Source organism: Bos taurus, chromosome 13, assembly GCF_002263795.3.
Source record: "Bos taurus isolate L1 Dominette 01449 registration number 42190680 breed Hereford chromosome 13, ARS-UCD2.0, whole genome shotgun sequence".
Classification (NCBI taxonomy): domain Eukaryota; kingdom Metazoa; phylum Chordata; class Mammalia; order Artiodactyla; family Bovidae; genus Bos; species Bos taurus.
Window position 1 is genome coordinate 39,822,208 of NC_037340.1, and position 21,782 is coordinate 39,843,989.

General features: G+C 45.3%; 1 protein-coding gene across 1 annotated transcript in view; it reads left to right on the top strand.

Moving 5' to 3' along the window:
- The window catches only part of CFAP61 (cilia and flagella associated protein 61), a 246,527-nt gene that overhangs the window by 193,232 nt on the left and 31,513 nt on the right, over window positions 1-21,782 (top strand). The window contains 3 exon segments of the mRNA XM_059892834.1: window positions 1,937-2,264; window positions 3,518-3,609; window positions 10,456-10,661. Coding sequence (XP_059748817.1) covers window positions 1,937-2,264; window positions 3,518-3,609; window positions 10,456-10,661 — 626 coding nt within the window.

Below are 21,782 nucleotides of genomic sequence, written 5' to 3' on the forward strand. Positions count from 1 at the left end.
TTTGATTTAAATGTATGTAGTCACCTGTGATTAGTGGCTGTTGTAGGCTCATTCCTGCCTCACTTCTCATTCACGCACCATTCTTGGGTGGAGAAGGGGTGTGGAATGGCTCTGCTCATTTAACTTCTATGCAGAGTACATCATGTGACATGCCCAGCTGGATGAATCACAAACTGGAATCAAGATTGCCAGGAGAAATATCAACAGCCTCAGATATGTAGATGATACCACTTTAATGGCAGAAAGTAAAGAGGAACTAAAGATCCTCTTGAGAACAGTGAAAGAGGAGAGTGAAAAAGCTAGCTTGAAACTCAACATTAAAAAAAAAAAACAAAAAAAAACACCTAATATTCATGGCAAAAAGAAGGGGGAAAAGTGGAAGCAGTGACATATTTTCTTTTCTTAGGCTCCAAAATCACTGCAGATGGTGACTATAGCCATGAAATTAGAAGACATTTGCTCCTTGGAAGAAAAACTATCACAGACCTAAATAGTGTATTAAAAAGCAGAAGCATCACTTTGTCTATAAACATCCCTATAGTTAAAGCTATGGTTTTTCCAGTAGTCACGTATGAATTTGAGAGTTGGACCATAAAGAAGGCCAAGTGCTAAAGAACTGATGCTTTTGAATTGTGGTGCTGGAGACACTTAAGAGTTCCTTGGACTGCAAGGAGATCAAACCAGTCCATCTTAAAGGAAATTAACCCTGAATATTCATTGAAAGGATTGATGCTGAAGCTGAAACTTCAATACTTTGGCACCTGATGCAAAAAGCCAACTCACTGGAGAAGAACCTGATGCTGGGAAAGAGCAAGAGAAGGGAGCAACAGAGGACGAGATAGTTAGATAGCATCACTGGCTCAATGGACATAAATTTGAGCAAAGTCTGGGACATGGTGAGGGACAGGGGAGCCTGGCGTGCTACAGTCCATGGGGTTGCCAAGAGTGGGACATGACTTAGTGACTGAATAGCAACAACTAAGATAAAAATGAGTCAATTTAGCCTCTTCCACAACAACTGAAGCCCTAAAAACAAATAACTTAGCCTGGCTTCCCTGGTAGCTCAGCTGGTAAAGAATCCGCCTGCAATGCAGGAGACCCTGGTTTGATTTCTGGGTCAGGAAGATCCCCTGGAGAAGGGAATGACTACCTACTCCAGTATTCTGGCCTGGAGAATTGCATGGACTGTATAGTCCAAGGGTCACAAAGATCTGGACACGACTAAACAACTTTCCCTTCACTTTCACTAGATGCTTTAATGAAACATCAATACAGAAGATGATTTCCAGATGAGTGTGAGAAAGTATTAAAATCTGGGCAGAGAATATGGGGGTGGGGCATGCAGGTACCCTGTCTATATTCACTGAATCAGTACCTGCCCTCCCAGGTCAGGAGCCCAGACCTGGAGGGTATGGAGGTGAACGGGGTATCCTGCAAGGACAGGCTTTCTGGGCTTAAAGGGCCAGAAATGGGGCAGTCTGAAGACTCAAGAGTGGACAAGGTGACCCCAAGAAGGAACCTGGAGAAACATGAGTGTCAGACACCAGAGAGGAAAATGGAAGGAGACTGAGAAGGAGTGATTTAGAGTGTCCTGGAATGAGGGGCAAGTGGTATCTATGAACATAAACCTCCTTACAGGGGAGAACGTGCTCTCGTGGGAGACGTTCCACTATGTGGCATCCATTGCTGGATACCTAGATAAGCGATTAAAAAAAAAGAGTGACATTGAGTGATATTAATTTGTTCTTCATCTGAAAGATACACACACCATTAGGACATACTCTTAGTAGATTTAGGTTTTCTAGTGTGCCCCAAATAATAAAATGGAGATTTTATTGGAGGATTTAAAATGGATTTAAAATGGAGGATTCCCAACCTCTTGGGAAGGTACAGTGAAGAATGATAACTAAGGATAATGTGTCTGTTCACTTTGTAGATGTTCTTCAGCTTCCTCGAGAAGAACGTGGATTATGAAACGTTCAAAGCCTTCAATGATGCATGCCTGGTCTACGACGGCCGACTTGTGATCGACAGCAACTTTCACACCAACGACATAGCCATCAGAGCTGCCGGCCCCCTCACCAAGTTCTCCAATAGGTACTACTCGAATGAGTGGACTCACAGCAACTTCAATTCCAAAGAAATCGGCTTCCAACTGGCAGCAGCAATGCTCAAGCTCTTCGATCCGACTCTGGAGCCTGTGACCGAACCACCGGCCGACCTTGACCGACTCATCCCCATGTACAAGGGAGCCAAGATCAAAGGTGTGTAGGGGGCCACCCTCATCCCACTGCTGTAGCCGCTGGTTGGGTCTGGACCAGCCAGCCCCATTTCCCATAGGCTTGGTGAGGAGGCATTGCTGTGTGTCAGTGGCTTTGCAAAGAGATGTGGGGAGGGGGGCTCTCTCATGTTTAACTGTTTATGATGGACCTGATTCTACCATGTCAGTTCTGTGATGGTCACTCTATGTATAAGGCCACTGAGACTAGGGGATGGTCAGTAACTTGCCCAGAGGCTCCTCACCACTGGTGTGTGGTGTGATGCCCTGACATCTTGCCAAACTTTTATTCTCACTGAAAGTTGAGAGATCAGGGGAGCTTCCGAGCCTCCCATGCTTCAGTCTGCTGTCTGAAATAATAAGCACAACTTGTAGCAGCTGTAAAATGGGTCTACTCTAATCCCCTCTGTTTTATTGGCTCCTAAGGAGGTCATCACATGAGTAACACAGAATTTCCTTATATTGGGGAGATGGACCTTCTGTCAGAAAAATGCACATATTTATAGAATTGTGTATGTGTACTTCCAGAGAGTTGATGGGCCAACACCCATAATCATCCATGGACTCCTGGGGGGAGGGTCTGTGAACCCTAATCCAGTAGACAGAACATCAGTCTAAAGGGGCAGAAACCCAACATCCCAGTCTTTGTGTTTGTCTGCCCAGCGAGAGGTCATGATCGCCTCTTCACTCTGGACAAGACCTTAGGGAGGGCGGTGGCCATGGAAAAGGACAAGTCCCGGTTGTCAGAAGATGCTCTGAGTGGGACCTGGCTTGGGCTTCTGGGGCCAGCTAGAAATAGTAACCATTTCATAATCCACATTTTCTAAAGCCTTGAACAAGGACTTTGTTGACTTTCCTTATAACATTTACTTTCTTTAGTATGTTGGTTACACAGTGGAGGAGGACAGAGAAAGGGAACATCTTGGCCATGTTTACAAAGCCTTGGTAGGTGGGGATTAGAGGGCCGTGAGTTATGGGAAGTCAGGATGCACAGGGTCAGCCTGGACCTCTTAGAGCATTGGTGTCTGTATTGTGTGCTATTATGGCACATTCACCTTGGTTGTATTAAATGTTATCAGCCCCAGGGTGTCCCTTGCCAACAGAGGCACTTTGGTGGGAAAGTGAGTGGCACACACCACAGCAGGTGTCTCTGGTGGTCTTGTGGTGTAGATGTCAGCCTTGCTACCCATTTGTTCACCCAACTGAAATAAAATGTCTAAAACTGGCCTTCTTCACTAGGAGGCATCCTCCCTGGGTCTTACCATTACTTGCATGTCTCCAAGCCCGCCATTCCAACCCCTTTGGAGGTACAGAGGGCCCAGTCTGATTTTGTAAGTATTCTTCCTGAATTTCATTTTACTTTCAAATATAGCACTTTGTTTCCGGGAGTAGGGGGTGAAATTCTTAATCCACAGTTTTTAGTGTCATGTATTGGTTCTTGCATCAGAAAGCCATGGGCCAGCTGGCCCCTGAAATGGCCCCTACTCATTCCTGCCCCTTGGTATCCATGTCCATGAATGGTCCCCACCCACACCGACCAGGGCTGAGGTGTGTAGCCAGCAGGATATTGCATAAATGATAATGTGTGCCTTCTGAGGCCAGGTCCTGAAAGATCCTACAGCTTCCAACTTGCACCCTCCTGGGTCACTGCTACCATATCCTCAGGTCACCCGGTTGGCCCTTTGGTGGGGTCCGCATGGAAAGGGATTGAGGATTCCTGCCCCAGACATTCCACAATTTGCTAGTCATGTGAGGAGCCATCTGTGTGAGTGGTCCTCCAGCCCCAGTCCAACCTTATGATGCAGCCCTGGCTGATATCTTGACTACAAATTTTGCAGGAGACCATGAGCCAGAATCCCCTAGCTAAGCTAGTCCCAACTTCTGTGACTCCCAAAGACTAAGGTTGTAAAAGTTGATTGTCATTTTAAGCCATTTATTTTTTTAGAGCAGTTTTAGGTCCACAGCAAAATTGAGAAAAGGGTACAGAGATTTCCCATACATCCCCTGAGCCTCTCACGCATAGCTGCCCCTGTTATCAACATCCCCACCACAGGGTATGTTTGTCACAACTGATGAACCAACACTGGTGCATCATCACCAGAATCCCACAATTTACATGATGATTCACTCTTGGTATTGTACATGCTGCAGGTTTGGACAAATGTATGATAACATGGGTCCACCATAGTGGTGTTCTACAGACCAGGGTCCCTACCCAAAAAATCCCTTTGGTTCCACCTGTTCTTCCCTCCCGCCCACCCCTGCAACTCCTGGCAACCAGTGACCTTTTTTTTTCACTGTCTTCATAGTTTTGCCTTTTTCAGAATATCATAGAGTGGGAAGCAGTCTGTCACCTTTTCAAATCAGCTTCTTTCACTTAACAATTTGCGTTTAAGTTTCCTCCATGTCTTTTCATGGCTTGAGAGTCCATTTCCTTTTAGCCCTGAATTTTATATATATATATATATTCTGCTGTCTGGATGCACCACCAGTTTATATATCAAACTGCCTCCTGAAGGCCATTAAGCCACAAAGTTCTGAGGTAGCCCGTGATGTATCCATCAATAATTAAAATTCTCGATGTCACCTCTGTGGTGACAACAGGCAAATTGCTGAGGGTCTGATGTCCGTCTGGACCCCCTGGTGCTCCTGCTCCTCTGAATGACACTGGAAAGACCGTGGAGGTGAAGCAGAAGCTGTGCGTGCTTGGGGATTGCGGGGAGGGCGGTGTTCCCCTGGCTTCAAGGTAGCTAGAGAGGAAGCAAGGACACAGGGTGGCTGGCCAGTTGGGAGCTCCCCAGGTAGGACTGTCTGGCAGCTGGCCCCAGAGTGGCATCTGTTGTAGCGGAGGCTTTCCTTCCCTGTGTCATGTTTGTGTTTCATCAGTGAGGCAACCACTGGAGGTTGCCTGCTTCCATTCCCATTTTCACATCCTGATTTTTTTTTTTCCTTTGGAAGATTAGCAATCTAACTTAAAATAAGCACATTTCCCAGATTTCCTTGAGAATGAGGTCAGCCACATGGCAGGTCCTGGCCAGTGAGATGTAGTAGAAACTGATGGAAATTTCCATCAGGAGAACAGACTCCAGACCTCCCAGGCTTCTGGCCCCACTTTGGGAAGTCAGAATCCCAGTGTTCCAGTTGTCTTACCGTGGACTTTGGGCAAGTTATCAACTCCACTGCTTTTCTGGGATCATTAGGGATCACATATAAAGTAACACTCCCTTCAGGGAATAAAACAGGTGCCCCATCAGTGGTGAATGTTGTTAATCATAGTTACAGATAAGTACTGAGACCTGGTTCTGCTGAGGAAAGGTCAGATGCCATGTGTTTAAAACTTATTTCCCTTGGGCCTTCCAAGATTCTTTTAGGCATGTCCCATATCCATGGTCTGATGCAAAATGCTTAAAGTAAGGACCATAGTCAATGGTCTCCAGTCTCTATTGCTCTATAACAAAGCTTAGCAACATGAAGCAGCCCTTGGACTGTGCTCAGATTCTGTTGGTTAGGAGTTTGGACAGGACACAGTGGGAGCAGCTTGTCTCTGCTCAGCTGGGAAGACTTAGTAGACTAGGGGTAGCCCAGTGATTGGGTCCTCTAACCGAAAGCTTGTCACTGACCTGGGCTGGCACAGCTCAGCCACAGAGATTGCTGGCCAGAGCATCACACCTGGGCTGCCCATGTCACCTGGGCTTCCTCACAGCCTGGTGGCCTCTGAGTGGTGAGACTGCCTGCGTGGAAGCTCAGGACTCCCAAGTGCAAGGGTCCCCACCAGCCAGCTGGACACTGCGCTGCCTTTTATGACTCAGCCTTGAAAGTCAAATAGCAGTCACTACCCCCACATCCTCTGCTGGAGCAGTCACAGCCCAGTGGGATTCAAGGAGAAAGGACAGAGAGTTCATCTCTCAATGGGAAGATAGTCAAGGTCAAGTGTAGAAGAGCATGTGGGATGGGGTACCACTGGGGCCATCTTTGGAAAGTATAGTTTGCCACCAATCATGTAAACAGGAGGCAACTCGGATGATGAGTTTGGAGTGTGACCAACGGACACTTTGGTCTTTGTAGATAAATACCTGGAACCAAGTAGTTTCAAAAACTAGGAAATACTGGACTTGATTTTGGACAGAACAAGATTCTTCAAGGACAGTGTGTGATTTCTGACATGCAATATCATTTGTTTATGAACCACAGCTCTCTCTGGGAATAAAGTCAGAGGATGCGCCAAAGGAAGTTTTAGTTAATGACAGTTTTAAAAAGACTAGAACTTGAATAGCTTCTTTGGCTGGTACTGTGACAGTATTTGAGCAGGAACCCTGACTGTAATTAACCATTTTGCCAGGCGGGCCTCCTTTTTAATTAGTATAAAAGATCTAAACAGATTTTTCCCCCATTTTATTCACCAAGAAAAAAAATGTAGGATGGTTCCATGGCAATCTTTGGGGGTTGGAACTAATTTGATTAAGTAAAATTGTTGCCAAAATGGCCAGGCAGTTGCCTAAATATCACCAGTGGGTGGAGAATGGAACCCTTGGAGCAATATTTCACTCGAGAAACCAAATTACTATTCTCACAATGATTGTAGTACAGATGAACCTCATCAGAGTCTTTTAACACTCTATCCTTAGGATATTTAAGTAAGAGATGCTTGAGTAATTCACTCGGTAGCCCGACAAAAGGAAGAAAGGGTCCCCAAGTTGTCTACATAATAAACTGATCTACAGATTCCAGTCCACATGCTTTGTTGGCTTATCCTCCATGGAATAAAGAAATGTGTCACAACAAACCCTGCCTTGGATACCACTAAATTTAAAACTGTGTGTTCATCGTGGGGGCTGAAACCTGGGTTTCTAGCACGCCGAGTCTGATTACCCCTGGGTCTTCCACTTGGCGTGAATTCCAGAGGCATGTTCCAATCTTTGTCAAAATCATAAAGGAGCTCAAAAGAATAATTATATTCAGGAAAAGATGGGAAGACAAAAAAAAAAAAAAAAGACCCACATCAGAACCAGTTACTCTGTCAAAATTTTAAATTCAAGACCTGAATATCCTAACAATTAACTCATGTATTTAAAGGAAGAAACTCACTACATCCCTAAGAACTGGAAAGCATGTGAAATCATCACTGTTACCCCAGAATCCCTCATGGGGTGGCCGGGCTAGAAGCTGCCTAAAGTCCTTGTTTAAGGATAAGCAGAAAGTGTTCTGGACTTCACCAGATTTTCCCATCTGCTGTGACTAGAAATGACCTAAGAAATTTAGATCAGTCTGCCCAGCCCCATGGGGTAACTTGTGTCTGAAAAACCCACTCGTAAGCGACTTGTCTTTCGTGTCAATGCAAACTGTTTCCATGCCACAGGCCCAGAATGGCCCCCTAGTTATGTGATCACGGTGCCAAGTCTTATTAACAATAGTCATGGTCACTTCCAGAGTTAAGCTAAGCTATCTCTGCACCACTGGGCCTTTCCTTCCTCCACACGGCTGCTCTCTGAGCTCTTTAAGGGCTGAGACACACAGAGGCAACCCACGGATTGTAATTCGACTTTTAAATTTAAAAAAAAAAAAAAAAGGACCTCCCTGATGGCCCAAGTGGTGAAGAATCCACCTGCCAGTACAGGGGACAAGGGATCTATCTCTGGTCTGGGAAGCTTCCACATGCCTTGGGGGCAACTGAGCCTGTAAGCAAGTACTGAACCTGCTGTCTAGGGCCTGTGTGCAGCGACAAGAGAAGCCACTGCAATGAGAAGCCTGCACACCGCAATGAAGAGCGGCCCCTGCTCGCCGCACCTAGAGACACCTGAGCAGCAGAGAAGACCCAGCACAGCCAAAAGTCAAATAAAGGAATAAAAATTATTTAAAAAATAAGACCAACTCGCCTCAACCCCAAATAAGCAGACCAACGATGATGCTGATGACTCATTAGCCCTCCTGCATGGGATGACCTCAGAGGGAGGGCCCATGATGCTCAGATTCTCCACCAGCAACCTGCCAGGACCCCACGGAAACATGGCAAGACACCACCCATGAGGTCACCGTGAACCTCGCTCCGAGGTGCTCCGTATCCCCCGAATCAGCCCCCACGTACTGGTGCTTGTGAGCCATTGTGAGAGTGGGATATTCAGTGAAAGTCTTTGCCGAGCCCAAAATATTAGTAGCCATGTAGGTGGATCTCAAGACGTACCCCTTGGATACCCAAGTGCTTTTCTGTAATCACTCAGCATAAATAAGTTTCAAAGATGAAGAGGAGGGTCCAAGGCCTTGTGGGATCCGCTCTCCACTGAGCCCTGGGGAAACCTGGCACCAAAACTATTGCAAGCTATGGCCAGTGCCCCCTCTCCCGGGACCCCAGTCACCCTACCTGCGAGGTCAGGGGGCAGCCCCACCCCCAGCTGTTCATGCCCTTCACCAAGACACCCCTGACTGCAAAGGGGCCTCCAGGGGTCAACTTTACTTGCTGGCTCATCATAGCAAAGCTATTTCTGAATTAAATACACACGGAGATAGAGCATGATGAATGTTCCTGTTATGTGCATCTCTAAGGATAAACACAAGACTTTAAAGACTATATGAGTTTGATACCAGCAGTTTTAGTCTTAGCAACCCCCCCATTAACATTTTGTTAAAATGTTGACACAAAAGCAAATAAATGATCCCATGTATTTTTATGAAAATAGAATGAATCTGTGCAAGTTATAAAAATTACAAATTGATAGACTGTACTTCTGCAGTATAAAATGTACTGGAAACATATTTCCGTTATGAAATACAGTTTACCAATAATTTCTATTGGATACACTGTATCCCATTGTGCAGATGTACCATTGTTTTGTTAGATAACACCTCACTGCCTGTTGTTTTCAGCCCTTTGCTATGGAGGTAGATTCCCTCTCTGTATCCATCCATCTCTATGATGATGGACTTGGTGCACCTCGCTTGGGGTGCCATCCTCCACCTCTTTCCTAAACTGAGTTTGTTCTGTCCCCTACTGTCACGCACATCCTTGGGGCTGGGCCAGGACTTACCTGTCAACCCTCCCCTCTGTCTCACCTTGTGCCTTTGTGAGTGACTGGTTCCTCCTCAGAGCTTAGCCACAAGATACCCAAACACCCACCAGTTGCTTCAATTTACTTAAAAATCCAGGTAAACCATGTGTTCTTGTTTAGACAGTGTCTCCAGGGGATGTCCGAGACTCAGTAAATGTTTGGGATCCTTGCAGTTCACCTTGTGGTGGATTTCTAAATGTCACAGTCAAGTTCAGGGCAAAAGCTTCAATCAATATGCTCTCAAGAGAGATTCACTGAACATTATTGTGTCCTGGGTTCAGAGTCCAGGGCCAAAGTGCAGGTTCAGCCACCACCAGCCAAACCCAGGTTTGTCCACAGACAAACAGAGGTTCTGCTCATTGCCGGAGCCAGTGGGAAGCATGTCTCCAGCTGTTTGGTTGGTGGCCACCAGGGGCTGAAATAGAAAAAGTAGTCGTGACTGGAGCAGAGAGGCGTCTTTCCTCGTCACCTGGGTTCACGTGGTGGTTTCAGTCCGTTTCTAGAAGACATAAAGCCAGGAACCTCCGCCTCTCCTAATTTATAAGCTAACAAGTAGCCCACACATCGTGTGTGTGCTTGTTTCCCGTGAGCTGGAACCTTCTTCATGGAAACACACCCTCCCAGTCAAACCTCCCCAAACCCAGCTGTCAGAGGTTTACCTCTACCTTGCTTCCTTTGTTCAAGTAAAACTTTAAAACCTGTCGTTCCTTTTGACCACCTTTGACTAGGAGCTTTTCTCAAAGTGGTACTGTGAAAAATTAAGAAAGTTAACAGTCTTAGGACACCTCACAGGAGAGAAAAGACCCAGTTCCACGGACCAGCTGAGTGAGGTATTGAAGAAAGGAGAATTGGCCATAACCTAGCAACCAATTTAGAAATGTGGAGTGATGTAGTCACAGTGTGAACTATCCCTAGGAACTTTTAGTCATTAAGTCCACATGCGTTTAGTCATTAAACCACATGCGTGGTTTCTGACACGCACTTACCTTCAGTTGATCTTGGTCAATACCTACCACTGTGATTTGCAACAAGCAATAACATATACCCTGTTATATTTGAAAAATAAATTGCTGTGACAAAGTTGCCAAAGTCCAGACATGTTTCTAATGGGGTTTTTCTGATGCCCGCCCCCACCAGGGTTCAGAAATAGTAACGGGTAACGTGAAGAATGGGAATTACTTCCGCATCCACATCAACAAGTACAGGATGGTGGAAACCATCACGTGCCTTTCCAAAGTGCCTTTCCCCGCCTCCAACTACATCCGCTTGTTTGGTCAGCACGAGCAGGCCCTCAACAACCTGTGCGCTCGGTATGAAGATGGGCTGGTCCCAGATCTCTACAGGTAAGCTGGGCATTGCCCTCTCCTGATTGGAAATGCAAACACAGGCAGTCAGTGTCTTGTGAATGAGAGAGGTATTTTGTGATGTGCCAGCAAGTTGATGGGAACCCCAGGGAGAGCTATGCTGTGCTCAGTTGCTCAGTCATGTCCGACTCTTTGCAACCCTATGGACTATAGCCCACCAGGCTCATCTGTCCCTGCAGATTCTCCAGGCAAGAATACTCGAGTGGTTGCCATGCCCTCCTCCAGGGGATCTTCCCAATCCAGGGATCGAACCCAGGTCTCCTGCATTGCAGATGGATTCTTTATCATCTGAGCCACCAGAGAAAACCTGGGAGAAGTTAGAGCTTCTCAACAGTGAAGGGTGTGAGACCACCAGCATCAGCCAGAGAATGGAGAAGCCCACAGAGGAGAAGAGCATGGACTCTTGGTGTGTCCACATGTGGCCCTGTGGCCATGTGCAGGCTGGGTTCCAGACATATCCCCGCATGGCTTCCATGCCACAGATGATATTCAAGTCTCTCTTGAGACACAGGCTGCTAAGAGTAGTGATCAGAAACGTAAGAAGTCAATTTGAAGGCAGGATGCAGAGGCACCTGGTCCTGGTGGGAATCCCACCAACGCAGGCAGGGTGTCTGTGACTCCAGCCACCTTCTCAGGGCACATGCTCTAACAGAGGAGGGTGACCATTTGCCTAAGGCGTTGAGTTCTGCTCTGGCAGGTTACTCAGACTGGGTGATCTAGACCCATCTTTTCAATTCAGAGAACTTATCCTATAACTCTAGGAAGGCTAGAATTTTAGAGTAGAACTCTCAATCTGCTGCTTAGAAAGGTTAGGAGAATTTCTGTGTGTCCACAAAACAAGATGACAACAAACAGAGATGTAGAATTCTGGGGTCCTCAGTAGCCATGGGGGAGTCTGAAACATCAGAAGCAATCCCTCTTCCCTCTTATAAGAATGTTTTTAAGTTGTAGAATAATCATAGAAACAAACAAACAAAAAGTATATAAAGCATGTATGTACTTTATAGGATAATAACCTTACTTAGAGGCTTCTCGGGTGGCGCTAGTGGTAAAGAACCTACCTGCCAGTGCAGGAGATATAAGAGATGTGGGTTCGATCCCTGGGTCAGGAAGATCCCCTGGAGAAAGGCATGGCAACCCACTCCAGTATTCCTGCCTGGAGAATCCCATGGACAGAGGAGCCTGGCAGGCTACAGTTCATAGGGTCACAAAGAGTCAGACACGACTGAAGGACATAACACGCACGCACACATGCAACCTTACTTCAAAGCACCAGTCTGATCACATCCACCTCCATCTCCTTGGTGGTCACCACTGTCCTGTGATTTGGGTTAATCATTCCCTCTCTTTCTTGGAAAGCAGGGATCAGCCGGCTTTCCCTATAAAGGTCAGGGTGGTAAATACTTTCGGCTTCAGGGGTCACATGACTTCTGTTCCAAGAACTCAAGTCAGCGTCCATGCCGTGAAATCCGCCACGGAGTGTCCGTAAACCAGTGAACGTGGCTGTGTCCCAGTAAACCTGCGTACTGAAACAGGCAGCAGGCCAAGCCTTGTTTTAAAGGTGTACCATGTATCTGGTTTCCTAAATGATGTACTGATCCATTTTACCTGTTTTGAATCAATTCTGTGGCTGCTGAAGAAAGTCAACGCTCCATTTGGGGCTCTTGTTTGCGAGCTTGTCCGTGGCCATGTGTGTAGCTGGAGTTCATGTGCTTTCCCTGCTGTGTGATATTCCCAAGATAACAAAATCGTCTTGCAGCTCATCTGTCCATTTTCAGGTCGATGGGTGTTCAGATGGTTCTAGTTTGGCGCAGTTGGTGTCCTGGGCACACCTCTTTGCAGGAATTTCTCTCAGGTGTACTAGGTGATGCCCAGATGCTGCCCAAGGTAGTGGTGCCTGCTCCACTTGCTCACCCGGCTGTGAGAGCCCTCCACAACCCTGGCAGGCCCCTGCACCATTCAACTTGAACATTTGGCCATCCTGGTGGTGTGGGAAGCTGTCTGACCCACGTTGTAGTGTTCTCGTCCCTGGTTTCTAATGCAGTTTAGTGGTTTTCATTTGTTTGTGTCACCATTCATGGTAGTTTCTAGGAAGTGCTTGTCTATGACATTTGTCCATTTTGGGCAAGATATCATCTCTTACTAACTCCCAGTATTCATTTATATGTTCTGGATACAAACTTGGTTTGTTTTGTTTCCTTCCTTCGTCTTCTTCTATTTTGAGGCTTGTCTTTTCACTTCTTTTATGAAGAAAGTGGATTCAACCAAGCATTCTGGTCAACCAAGCATGGATTAGGTAATACCATAGCATTTACTATTGAAAAAATATGCATGTAAGTGGGTCCACACAGTACTGTTCAAGGGTCAGCTCTGTAGATCTTGATTTATGTGGGTCTCTTTAAATAGCTCAATAAAGGTTTATTATTTTCTCCATCAATGGCTTGTGTTATTTTCATTTGATATGATCCAAAGTGGGCTTCCCTGCTCAGCTGGTAAAGAATCTACCTGCAATGCAGCAGACCCCAGTTCAATACCTGGGTCAGGAAGATCCCCCTGGAGAAGGGATAGGCTACCTCCTCCCATATTCTTGGGCTTCCCTGATGGCTCAGTTGATAAAGAGTCCCCATGCAATCCCGGAGACCTGAGTTCGATCACTGGGTTGGGAAGATCCCCTGGAGGAGGGCATGGCAACCCACTCCAGTATTCTTGCCTAGAGAATTCCCACGGACAAAGAAGCCTGGCAGCTGCAATCCATGGAATCTCAAAGAATCAGACATGACTGAGTGACTAAGCACAGCACATGATCCAAAGTTCCTTATGTTTTTATTACTGTTGTAAGTATCATTTTCTTACTGATCGCTGCTATATGGTTTATGGAAATGTGCTAACTTTTTGTATGGTCTTGTAATCTGCAAATTTGCTAAGCTCCTTCATCCATTCAAATAATTTACCTGTAAATTCTTTTAGACTGTCCACACAAAAAATTATATCATCTGCAAATAGTGACTGTTTTGTTTGTTTCTTCTTTTTCAATCTTTGTAGCTCTTTTTCTTTTTCTTGTCTTACTGCACTGGCTAAGATGTATGATAGAAGTTGGGATAGAAGTAGTGATGGATGGCACCCTTGCCTCATTCTTAATTTTAAAGGGAATGCTTTCAATATTAAGCGTGTGACATTTGCCATACATAATTTTGTAGATACATTTTTTCATAATAAGAAAGTTTATTTTTATTACTGTCTTGCTAAGCATTTTTAGCATGTATGGATTTTTTTTCCAGGAAGAGTACTTAACTTTTGAAACATTTTATGTATGAGGATGTCTTCCTATATGTTTCCCATTATAAATTATACTTTAAGTATCAAACTTTTTAATCATAGACTTTCTCTCCTTAAATCTCTGTAGACTTGACTCCATTATTTACTGAAAATAAAACACTTCAAGTATTTAGAAAGTGAATTCATTTGTTCCTTATCATCTAAGTAGGGATTTATTATTGCTGTCAGTTTTACCCAAAATATTTGAGCTGGTGGGGTATCAGTTCTTTGTCAAAGAAGATTTTTGTGGGAGCTATGTATTAAGAGTCTTCTCTGAAAAGAAAATTTGACCAAATTCAAAAGCCATTGTCAGGTTTTTTTCCCTGAGAAGAAGGTATGTTGAAAGAGACAGACTTTGTGAGTTTGAGACCACTGGTTGGGGCACAGCTATTAACTGATGGTAGAAATAATTTAAACAGTTAATTTGGTTTGCTAGGCGTGAATACTTGGGATTGAAGATGGGACAGCACTGGCTATTGGGACATGCCAATTGACATCTGTAAGAAAGTTTCAGGGGGAATAGTGGTTAACTGCAGAAGGGACTGCTGATCAGGTCCTAGTGTGGTACCCAGGATGCCCCCAGGCCCCGCCCATCCCTCCCGGACGCATGTTAGCGTGCACGAACAGCTGTGGCCACGTTCTTTTCAAGTGCCACGAAATGCTGCCAGGTCCCGTGCTGATTCTTGGCCCTGTCTGCTTGCCCTGTCTGCTGTCAGACCCGCTGGCAAAGCTCTTTCCCGGCAGGCAGGGTGAATGGTTTAGCTGATTTTGGCCGAGATATGATTACCAATTGTTTCCCTGACCTGGGCAGCACCAGCAACCTCTCTTGTTCAAATTTTGGCATGATTCCATCTGCTGCATCTGGGGGCACCTTCCTTCAGGCTGCAAGGGCTGACCATTAACTAGCCACTCTGTCTCCAGCAAGGCAGACATGACCTCAAGGTCAAGTTCCTCTATGAGTTCAGCAAAACCCTCTGGATCCTTTCTCTCCACTTCCCTCAGGCTAGTCTCACGCCATCACGGGCCAGGACAGAGGCAGTGCTGGTGGCCACAGCGGGAATGGTGGCAGCCACGCAGGCAGACGCCATAGCAGCCAAGGCCTCGCCAGCCGGGGGTCTGGCTGCCCGAGCACAGGCTCGCTTGGAGCCATTTGGGGCACATGGTGGTGGCCGAGCAGTCAGCAGTGATACCCAAGCCGACAGCTGTCACAGGACTGCAGTGCAGCTGAGGGTCTGGAGCCAGGCTGGCTTGGAATCTACCTCTGGTTTATCTTTTGTCTTCCCCTTGGCGCGCCCATGCAAACTGCCAGTGATGAAGAGAACAAATTCCCCCCTGGTGACCACGTGTGTGCACCTGTGATTGCGTGTGTCTGTGCGAGTGTGTCTGCTGGAGTATGTCTGCTGATGTGTGTGGAAGAGAGAGAAATAAATTGATGGGTTGACTGATTTATCACTTTGAGAAAAGAAAGGAGTCCAAGTAATCATTTGTTCCTTTCTGAACCATCCAGCATTGAAAATCACGTAACAAATATGCTAGAAAATGAACTTTTCCCTGATCTTCCCCTAGGAGCGCCTGTGTCCTGCAGTGGCCCACGCACACCTACACACACCTGTCGTGACCTCCATACCCCCAGCCCCTACCCACTTTGACAGCAGCCCCTTCCCTCCACCTGCTGGTGCTGCTTTGCCCTCAGATACTAGGGCAGAGGCAGCTTCCTCGGGGTACCAGGGAAGCAGAGATGGGAACCGTGGGTGAAGAGGAGAGGGAGGCTGAGGCGGGCCCCTGCAAAGTCCCCATCACGGGGCTCCAGTAAGGCCTGTCCCATCCTGTGCCTTCCCCACATTTTCAACTGTCCTCATCTTCATTTACTCCTCTTAGCGGTTGGCCCTGTGAAGAAAAGCTCTTGCCTCCTGAATCCCTTCCCCTTAGCCTTAATTAACAGTCTGTAGCATCCTTTATCCTCACGGCGTGAATAGGTCTTGCCCCGGCCTCTTTGTGTGAGCCCATCAGATACTCATGAACCTTGATTAAATCACCTCTTTTCACATCTTCACATGCTCAGCTCTCAAAGGCTGCCCTCGCCCGGCCCTCTCCTCCTGTGAGTGCCGCGTCCCCCTCTGCACTTCCCAAGTGCTCGGACGGCCTATTTTTAGTGAGTAAGTGCTGCTGGGCACAATATTATAAATGGGACAGGAGCAGACCCTTTAAAAGGCTGCCATTACATTTTTGATCTGCAAAACCCAAGGAGTGACTCCCTTAGGAAAGCTGCCGTGTGCCATCTCTTCAGAGCAGCCAAGCAGGAGGCTGCCAGCCCATGTTGCCTCCCAATTCATTCACCTATTAGACTCAACTGGAATAATTTAATCATAACTTAAGTGTCTTTTGGTTCGTCTGTGGTCGGTGACCTTGTGCTGTGTCCAGTAGAAAATCACACGCTGTGGCTCAGCTGGTAAAGAATTGCCTGCAATGCAGGAGACGTGGGTTTGATCCCTGGGTTGGGAGGATTCCCTGGAGAAGGGAAAGGCTACTCACTCTAGTATTCTGGCCTGGAGAATTCCATGGACTGTATAGTCCGTGGGATCACAAAGAGTTGGACACGACTGAGCGACTTTCACTAAATTCCAGGTGCCCGTTTTTCTAGACCTATCAAAATTTGAGTGAACCATGACTGCTCACTCCACCTCATCAATTATTTTTTGCATACCTAAAATTTGTTTGAGTGGACTTCCCTGGTGGTCCAGTGGCTAAGACTCCATCCTCCCAATGCAGGGGGCCCAGGTTCAATCGTCAGGGAACTAGACTCCACATGCTGCAACAAAGTTCAAAGATCTCACATGCCACAGCGAAGACCCATCTCAGCCAAACAAAAAAAATAAATGTTTAAAAATAAAAAAAGAATTTACTTATTGGGTAATAGTTCTCCCAAGATGCAAATTTCTGTGTTGGCCACATACTTGCCTTTCTGGAGACCTTTAGGTCAGTGTTCCTGCCAATCTTTGATTTCGGATAGTGCCAATCCCATTCCATAGCCTGATAAAGAAAGCTGGTTAAATGATTTGCTAAAATCAAAATCCACTCTCTTCATTTTCCTTCCCCATCATTTAGCTCTATTTTCCTGCCCTTGTCTGTATTTGCACACTTTACCTGGGCTCCTCACTGGTCATCCCTTGGCCTCCTTGCTCTAAGAACATCTCCTTGCCCACTGGTGTTTCTCATGCAACCACGTTGCCTTTGAGGCTGAACCCATATTTTGGAACATCCCTAATTACTGAGGCAGTCAACCTCAGGTCTCTGAGTATAGATCAGTGTGGGAGCAAAATTCCATCTAACACAACCTATGTCCATTTTTATTTGTAATACTGCTCTGCTAAGACCAGGGTTGGGCTTGCCTGATGGCTCAGTGGTAAAGAATCCACCTGCCAATGCAGGAGACGCGGATTCAGGAAGATCCCACATGCTGTGGAGCCGCTAAGGCCGTGTGCCACAACTATCGAGCCTGTGCTTTCGAGCCCAGAAGCCAAAAGTACTGAAGCCCACATGCCCTACAGCCCCTGCTCTCCCCATCAGGGGAAACCACTGCAATGAGAAGCCCATGTACCAAAACTAGAGTAGACACAGCTCCCTGCAACTAGAGAAAAGCCCATGCAGCAGTGATGACCCAGAACAGTCAAAAAAAAAAGACCAATTTTTTTTTTTTATATGTCACCTCCCTCTTTCCTTCAGTAACATTTGTGTGGAATTAACCTCCCCTGGGATGAAGGACAAGGTTGTTTTGAGCCATCTTGAACTCATAGCCAGTGAGTGTCCCTTCAGACACTCATCCCAAGATGATAATGTACAGGAAAAACAAACGCAGATGTTCACATGGTCCGGGCAGAATGTTCAGGTAATGAACCTGGAGCACTGCTTCCACTGCAGGGCTTTTCTCTTTCATCGCTTCTCCAGTGTGTTCCAATAATTTGCCTCATTCATCATGAAATTATAGCTTGGCATATTATCTCAGCATTTATCAGAAAGGTCTGCATTGAGGTTTGTTTTTTGCCACATCTCACATACTCCACAGCCACATGTGGCTAGTGGCTACCATACTGGATAGCACAGAATGGATGAGCTGTTTGAGTTATAGGGTATGTCTAGAATCTCATATCATATAGTTTTAAAAAAATTTTATTGGAGGATAACCACTTTACAATATTGTGCTGGTATCTGCCATACGTCAACATGAATCAGTCACAGGTATACATATGTCCTCTCCCTCTAGAACCTCCCTCCCACTAGAGTCTAGTATCATGAATAGTTTTAAAAATTGCTTCAGGCGTTGCAAAGAGTCATCGACACCTTAGATCTGCACTGTCCAACCTGACAGCCAGTTGCCAGGTGTGACTTTTAAGTTTTAATTAGGATTTAAAGAAAAAATAATAAAAGCTCGGTTCCTTACTCACACTAACCACATGTTGCATACCCAACAGCCACGTGTGGCTAGTGGCCGCCATATCAGCCAGTACAGAATGGATGGCGGCCACTGTCACAGAAAGTTCAACTCCCCTAACCCAGTCCTGATTGGTTGAGTTCCCCAACGTTTAGATGTGGTAGATCAGAGATGGATGTGCAGTGAAGGCCCCAGGGGAGGAGGATGTGACTTCTCTCTGTACCTGCTTTTGTGGGGTCACCTGGAAAGGAAATTCTCCTCAGATCACACGCCAGGATGGACAGATGGGGAACAAGAACAGCATGGGAGAAGGGGAGGCAGACAAGCTCTTGGAGGCCCATGGTCACACTGTGGGTTTCCTGTCCACTTATGCTCATATACCATTCAGCTGACCCCATCCCAACCAGCCTATACTTCCTCACCAGTTACTAACATTCCAGCCCTTGTCAGACCCCAGGGGCTCAGCAGATCTGACTGGTATGTTCAGAACTGACTTCTGTCCCTCTGAGGATGTTTTTAAGCTTTTGCTGCAGGAGCTAAAGCCCTTTATAGATTGTCTGCCTCCTTTTCACCTGGCAGCATATGGGTCAAAGGTATTATTGATGAGTCTAAAATAATAGCTGATGAGCCAATGGTTATCTCCAAGGCTACCACATTACTTTAATATAAATACCTCTTTACAAAGCTCCAAGAAAAAACTGGATTGTTCTGTTGTTATTGGAATTGTCAACAGAAATACATTTCAGAAATCCTGTTTTCAGTCCACTGAATTGTGAAAAAAAAATGCCTCCTGCTTACATTTTTTATAGCCAAATAACAAAAAGATGCTCTGAAGCCACCTGGGCAGCAGGGAGTAGCATCATGCAACCGTGTCCTCTCTCCCTACTAGTCCTGGATCTTTGTATGTTTCCTTTTGAAGATTATTGTGTACTTTTTTTTTCACTCTTTAGTATTTTCCATTATGAAAGCAATACATGATTGTTATAGAAAATTTAGAAAAATATTTCTAAAGCCAAGTAGAATACAAAGTCCATTCCTAATCCCATCACCCAGAGAGAGGGGCTTGGAAATTATCCAAAGGTTCCCCTTGAAAATTCAGTCAAGTACTGATCAGTGCATGTAAGGGAGGAAACCACCCAAGGCTGGGAAAGAATCGCTCCGAGGACTAGAAGCTACAGTTCCTGGAGCTCACACAGGGCTGGGAACAGTGTGTATTTCTACCAGGCAACCTAGAAAACCTCAAGATTCATCAGTGGGCAGAGTAGACACAGTGGTCTCCCCAAAGTGGTGAGAAGAATGAGCAGGCATCCAAAAAAGCAAGAAAATTCAACCCATACAGTGAAGTAAAATCAGTCAATCAAAACAAACCTAGAGCTGACACAGTTATAGACTTAGCAGATTGACATATTGAAAGTGTTATTATAACTGTATTCCACACAATGAAAAGTTGAGTAGACATATAGAAAGTATTAATGTATGAAAGACCCAGATAAAACTGTAAGAGATGAAAACTACAATGTCTGAGATGAAAAAATACATTGGATGGGATTAATCGAAGATTAGACCTTGCTGAAGAAAAGATTAGTGAATTTGAAGACATGCCAGTTGAAACCGGAGAAGGCGATGGCACCCCACTCCAGTACTCTTGCCTGGAAAATCCCATGGATGGAGGAGCCTGGTAGGCTGCAGTCTATGGGGTCGCAAAGAGTCGGACACAACTGAGCGACTTCCCTTTCACTTTTCACTTTCCTGCATTGGAGAAGGAAATGGCAACCCACTCTAGTGTTCTTGCCTGGAGAATCCCAGGGACGGGGGAGCCTGGTGGGCTGCGGTCTATGGGGTCACACAGAGTCGGACACGACTGAAGCGACTTAGCAGCAGCAGCAGTTGAAACCACCCAAAATGAAGCGCAAAGAGAAACAAAGAATTTACAACAATGAACAGAGACTTGGTGAGCTACAGGGTAGCTTCAAATGGACTAAAGAAATAATGACCAATTTTTTTCCCAAAGTTTATATAAAAATAAACCCACAAGTCCAAGAAGCTGAATGAATGTCAAGCATGAAAAACATGAAGAGGAAATTAGTATTGAGGTTTCTCAAAAAATTAAAAATAGAACTACCATATGACCCAGCAGTTCCACTCCTGGGTGTACATCTGAAAGAAACAAAAACACTAATTCAAAAAATATAGGCACCCCAATGTTCATAGCAATATCATTTACAATTGCAAAGGTATGGAAGCAGACTGAGAATCCATCAAGAGGTGAATGGATAAAGAAGATGTGATATATAGATATATACAACGGAATACTACTCAGCCATAAAAACAAGTTTATTACATATTGCCGTTTATAACAAGGTGGATGGACTTTGAGGGCATTATGCTAAGTGAAATAAGTCAGACAGAGAAAGAAAAATACTGTTTGATATCATTTATATGTGGAATCTAAACAATACAACCAACGAGTGAATGTAGCAAAAAGAAGCTGACGCACAGATACAGAGAACAAACTAGTGGTTACCACTGGGGAGAGGAAAGGAAGAGGGACAAGCTAGAGGGTGGGGGAAGGAAGAGGAACAAACTATTAGGTATAAAATACACTGCAAGGATCAACTGTACAACATGAGGGATATAGCCAATATTTTAACCTTTAAAAATTGTGAACCACTATATTGTATCTGTAACATATAATGTTGTAAAACTACAGTTTTTTCAAAAAAATCACACCAAGGCATATCATAATCAAATTGCTCAGTTTGACCAGTGATAAAGAATAAATGAAGAAGGAACAAGAGAAAACAGATTATTTTCAGAGGAATGAAGATAAAGGTGACAACATATTCCTCATCAGAAACAATGCAAGTGAGAAGTCAGTTGGACAACAACATCTTTAAAACACAGAATTTTTTTTCAAGTTGAGAACACATTTATTACATATTATATTTCAAAGTAGCATCTCAAGCCTAATACATGGCATAGCATCCCCTCATATTACATATTCTCCCTATGCCAAAACATCTCTGAGTATTTTCTATCCCATTGCCCTGTTTAATTCCTCTATTGGTTTACTCTCTCTATGGATAACCCCACCATGACCTCAGAATTCTGTATGTTGAATCACTAATCCCCAGTGTGTCTCTATCTGGAGATAGAGTCTTTAGGAGGTAATTAAGATAAAATGAGGTCACAAAGGTGGGACCCTAATCCCATAGGATTAGGGGGGAATCGCTGTTTCTCTCCTCAATCTAAGGACACAGTGAGAAGACAGCCCCAGGAAGAGAGCCCTCACCAGAAACCCACCATCCTGGCACCCTGACCTTGGACTTGCAGCCTCCAGAACTTTGAGAAATAGA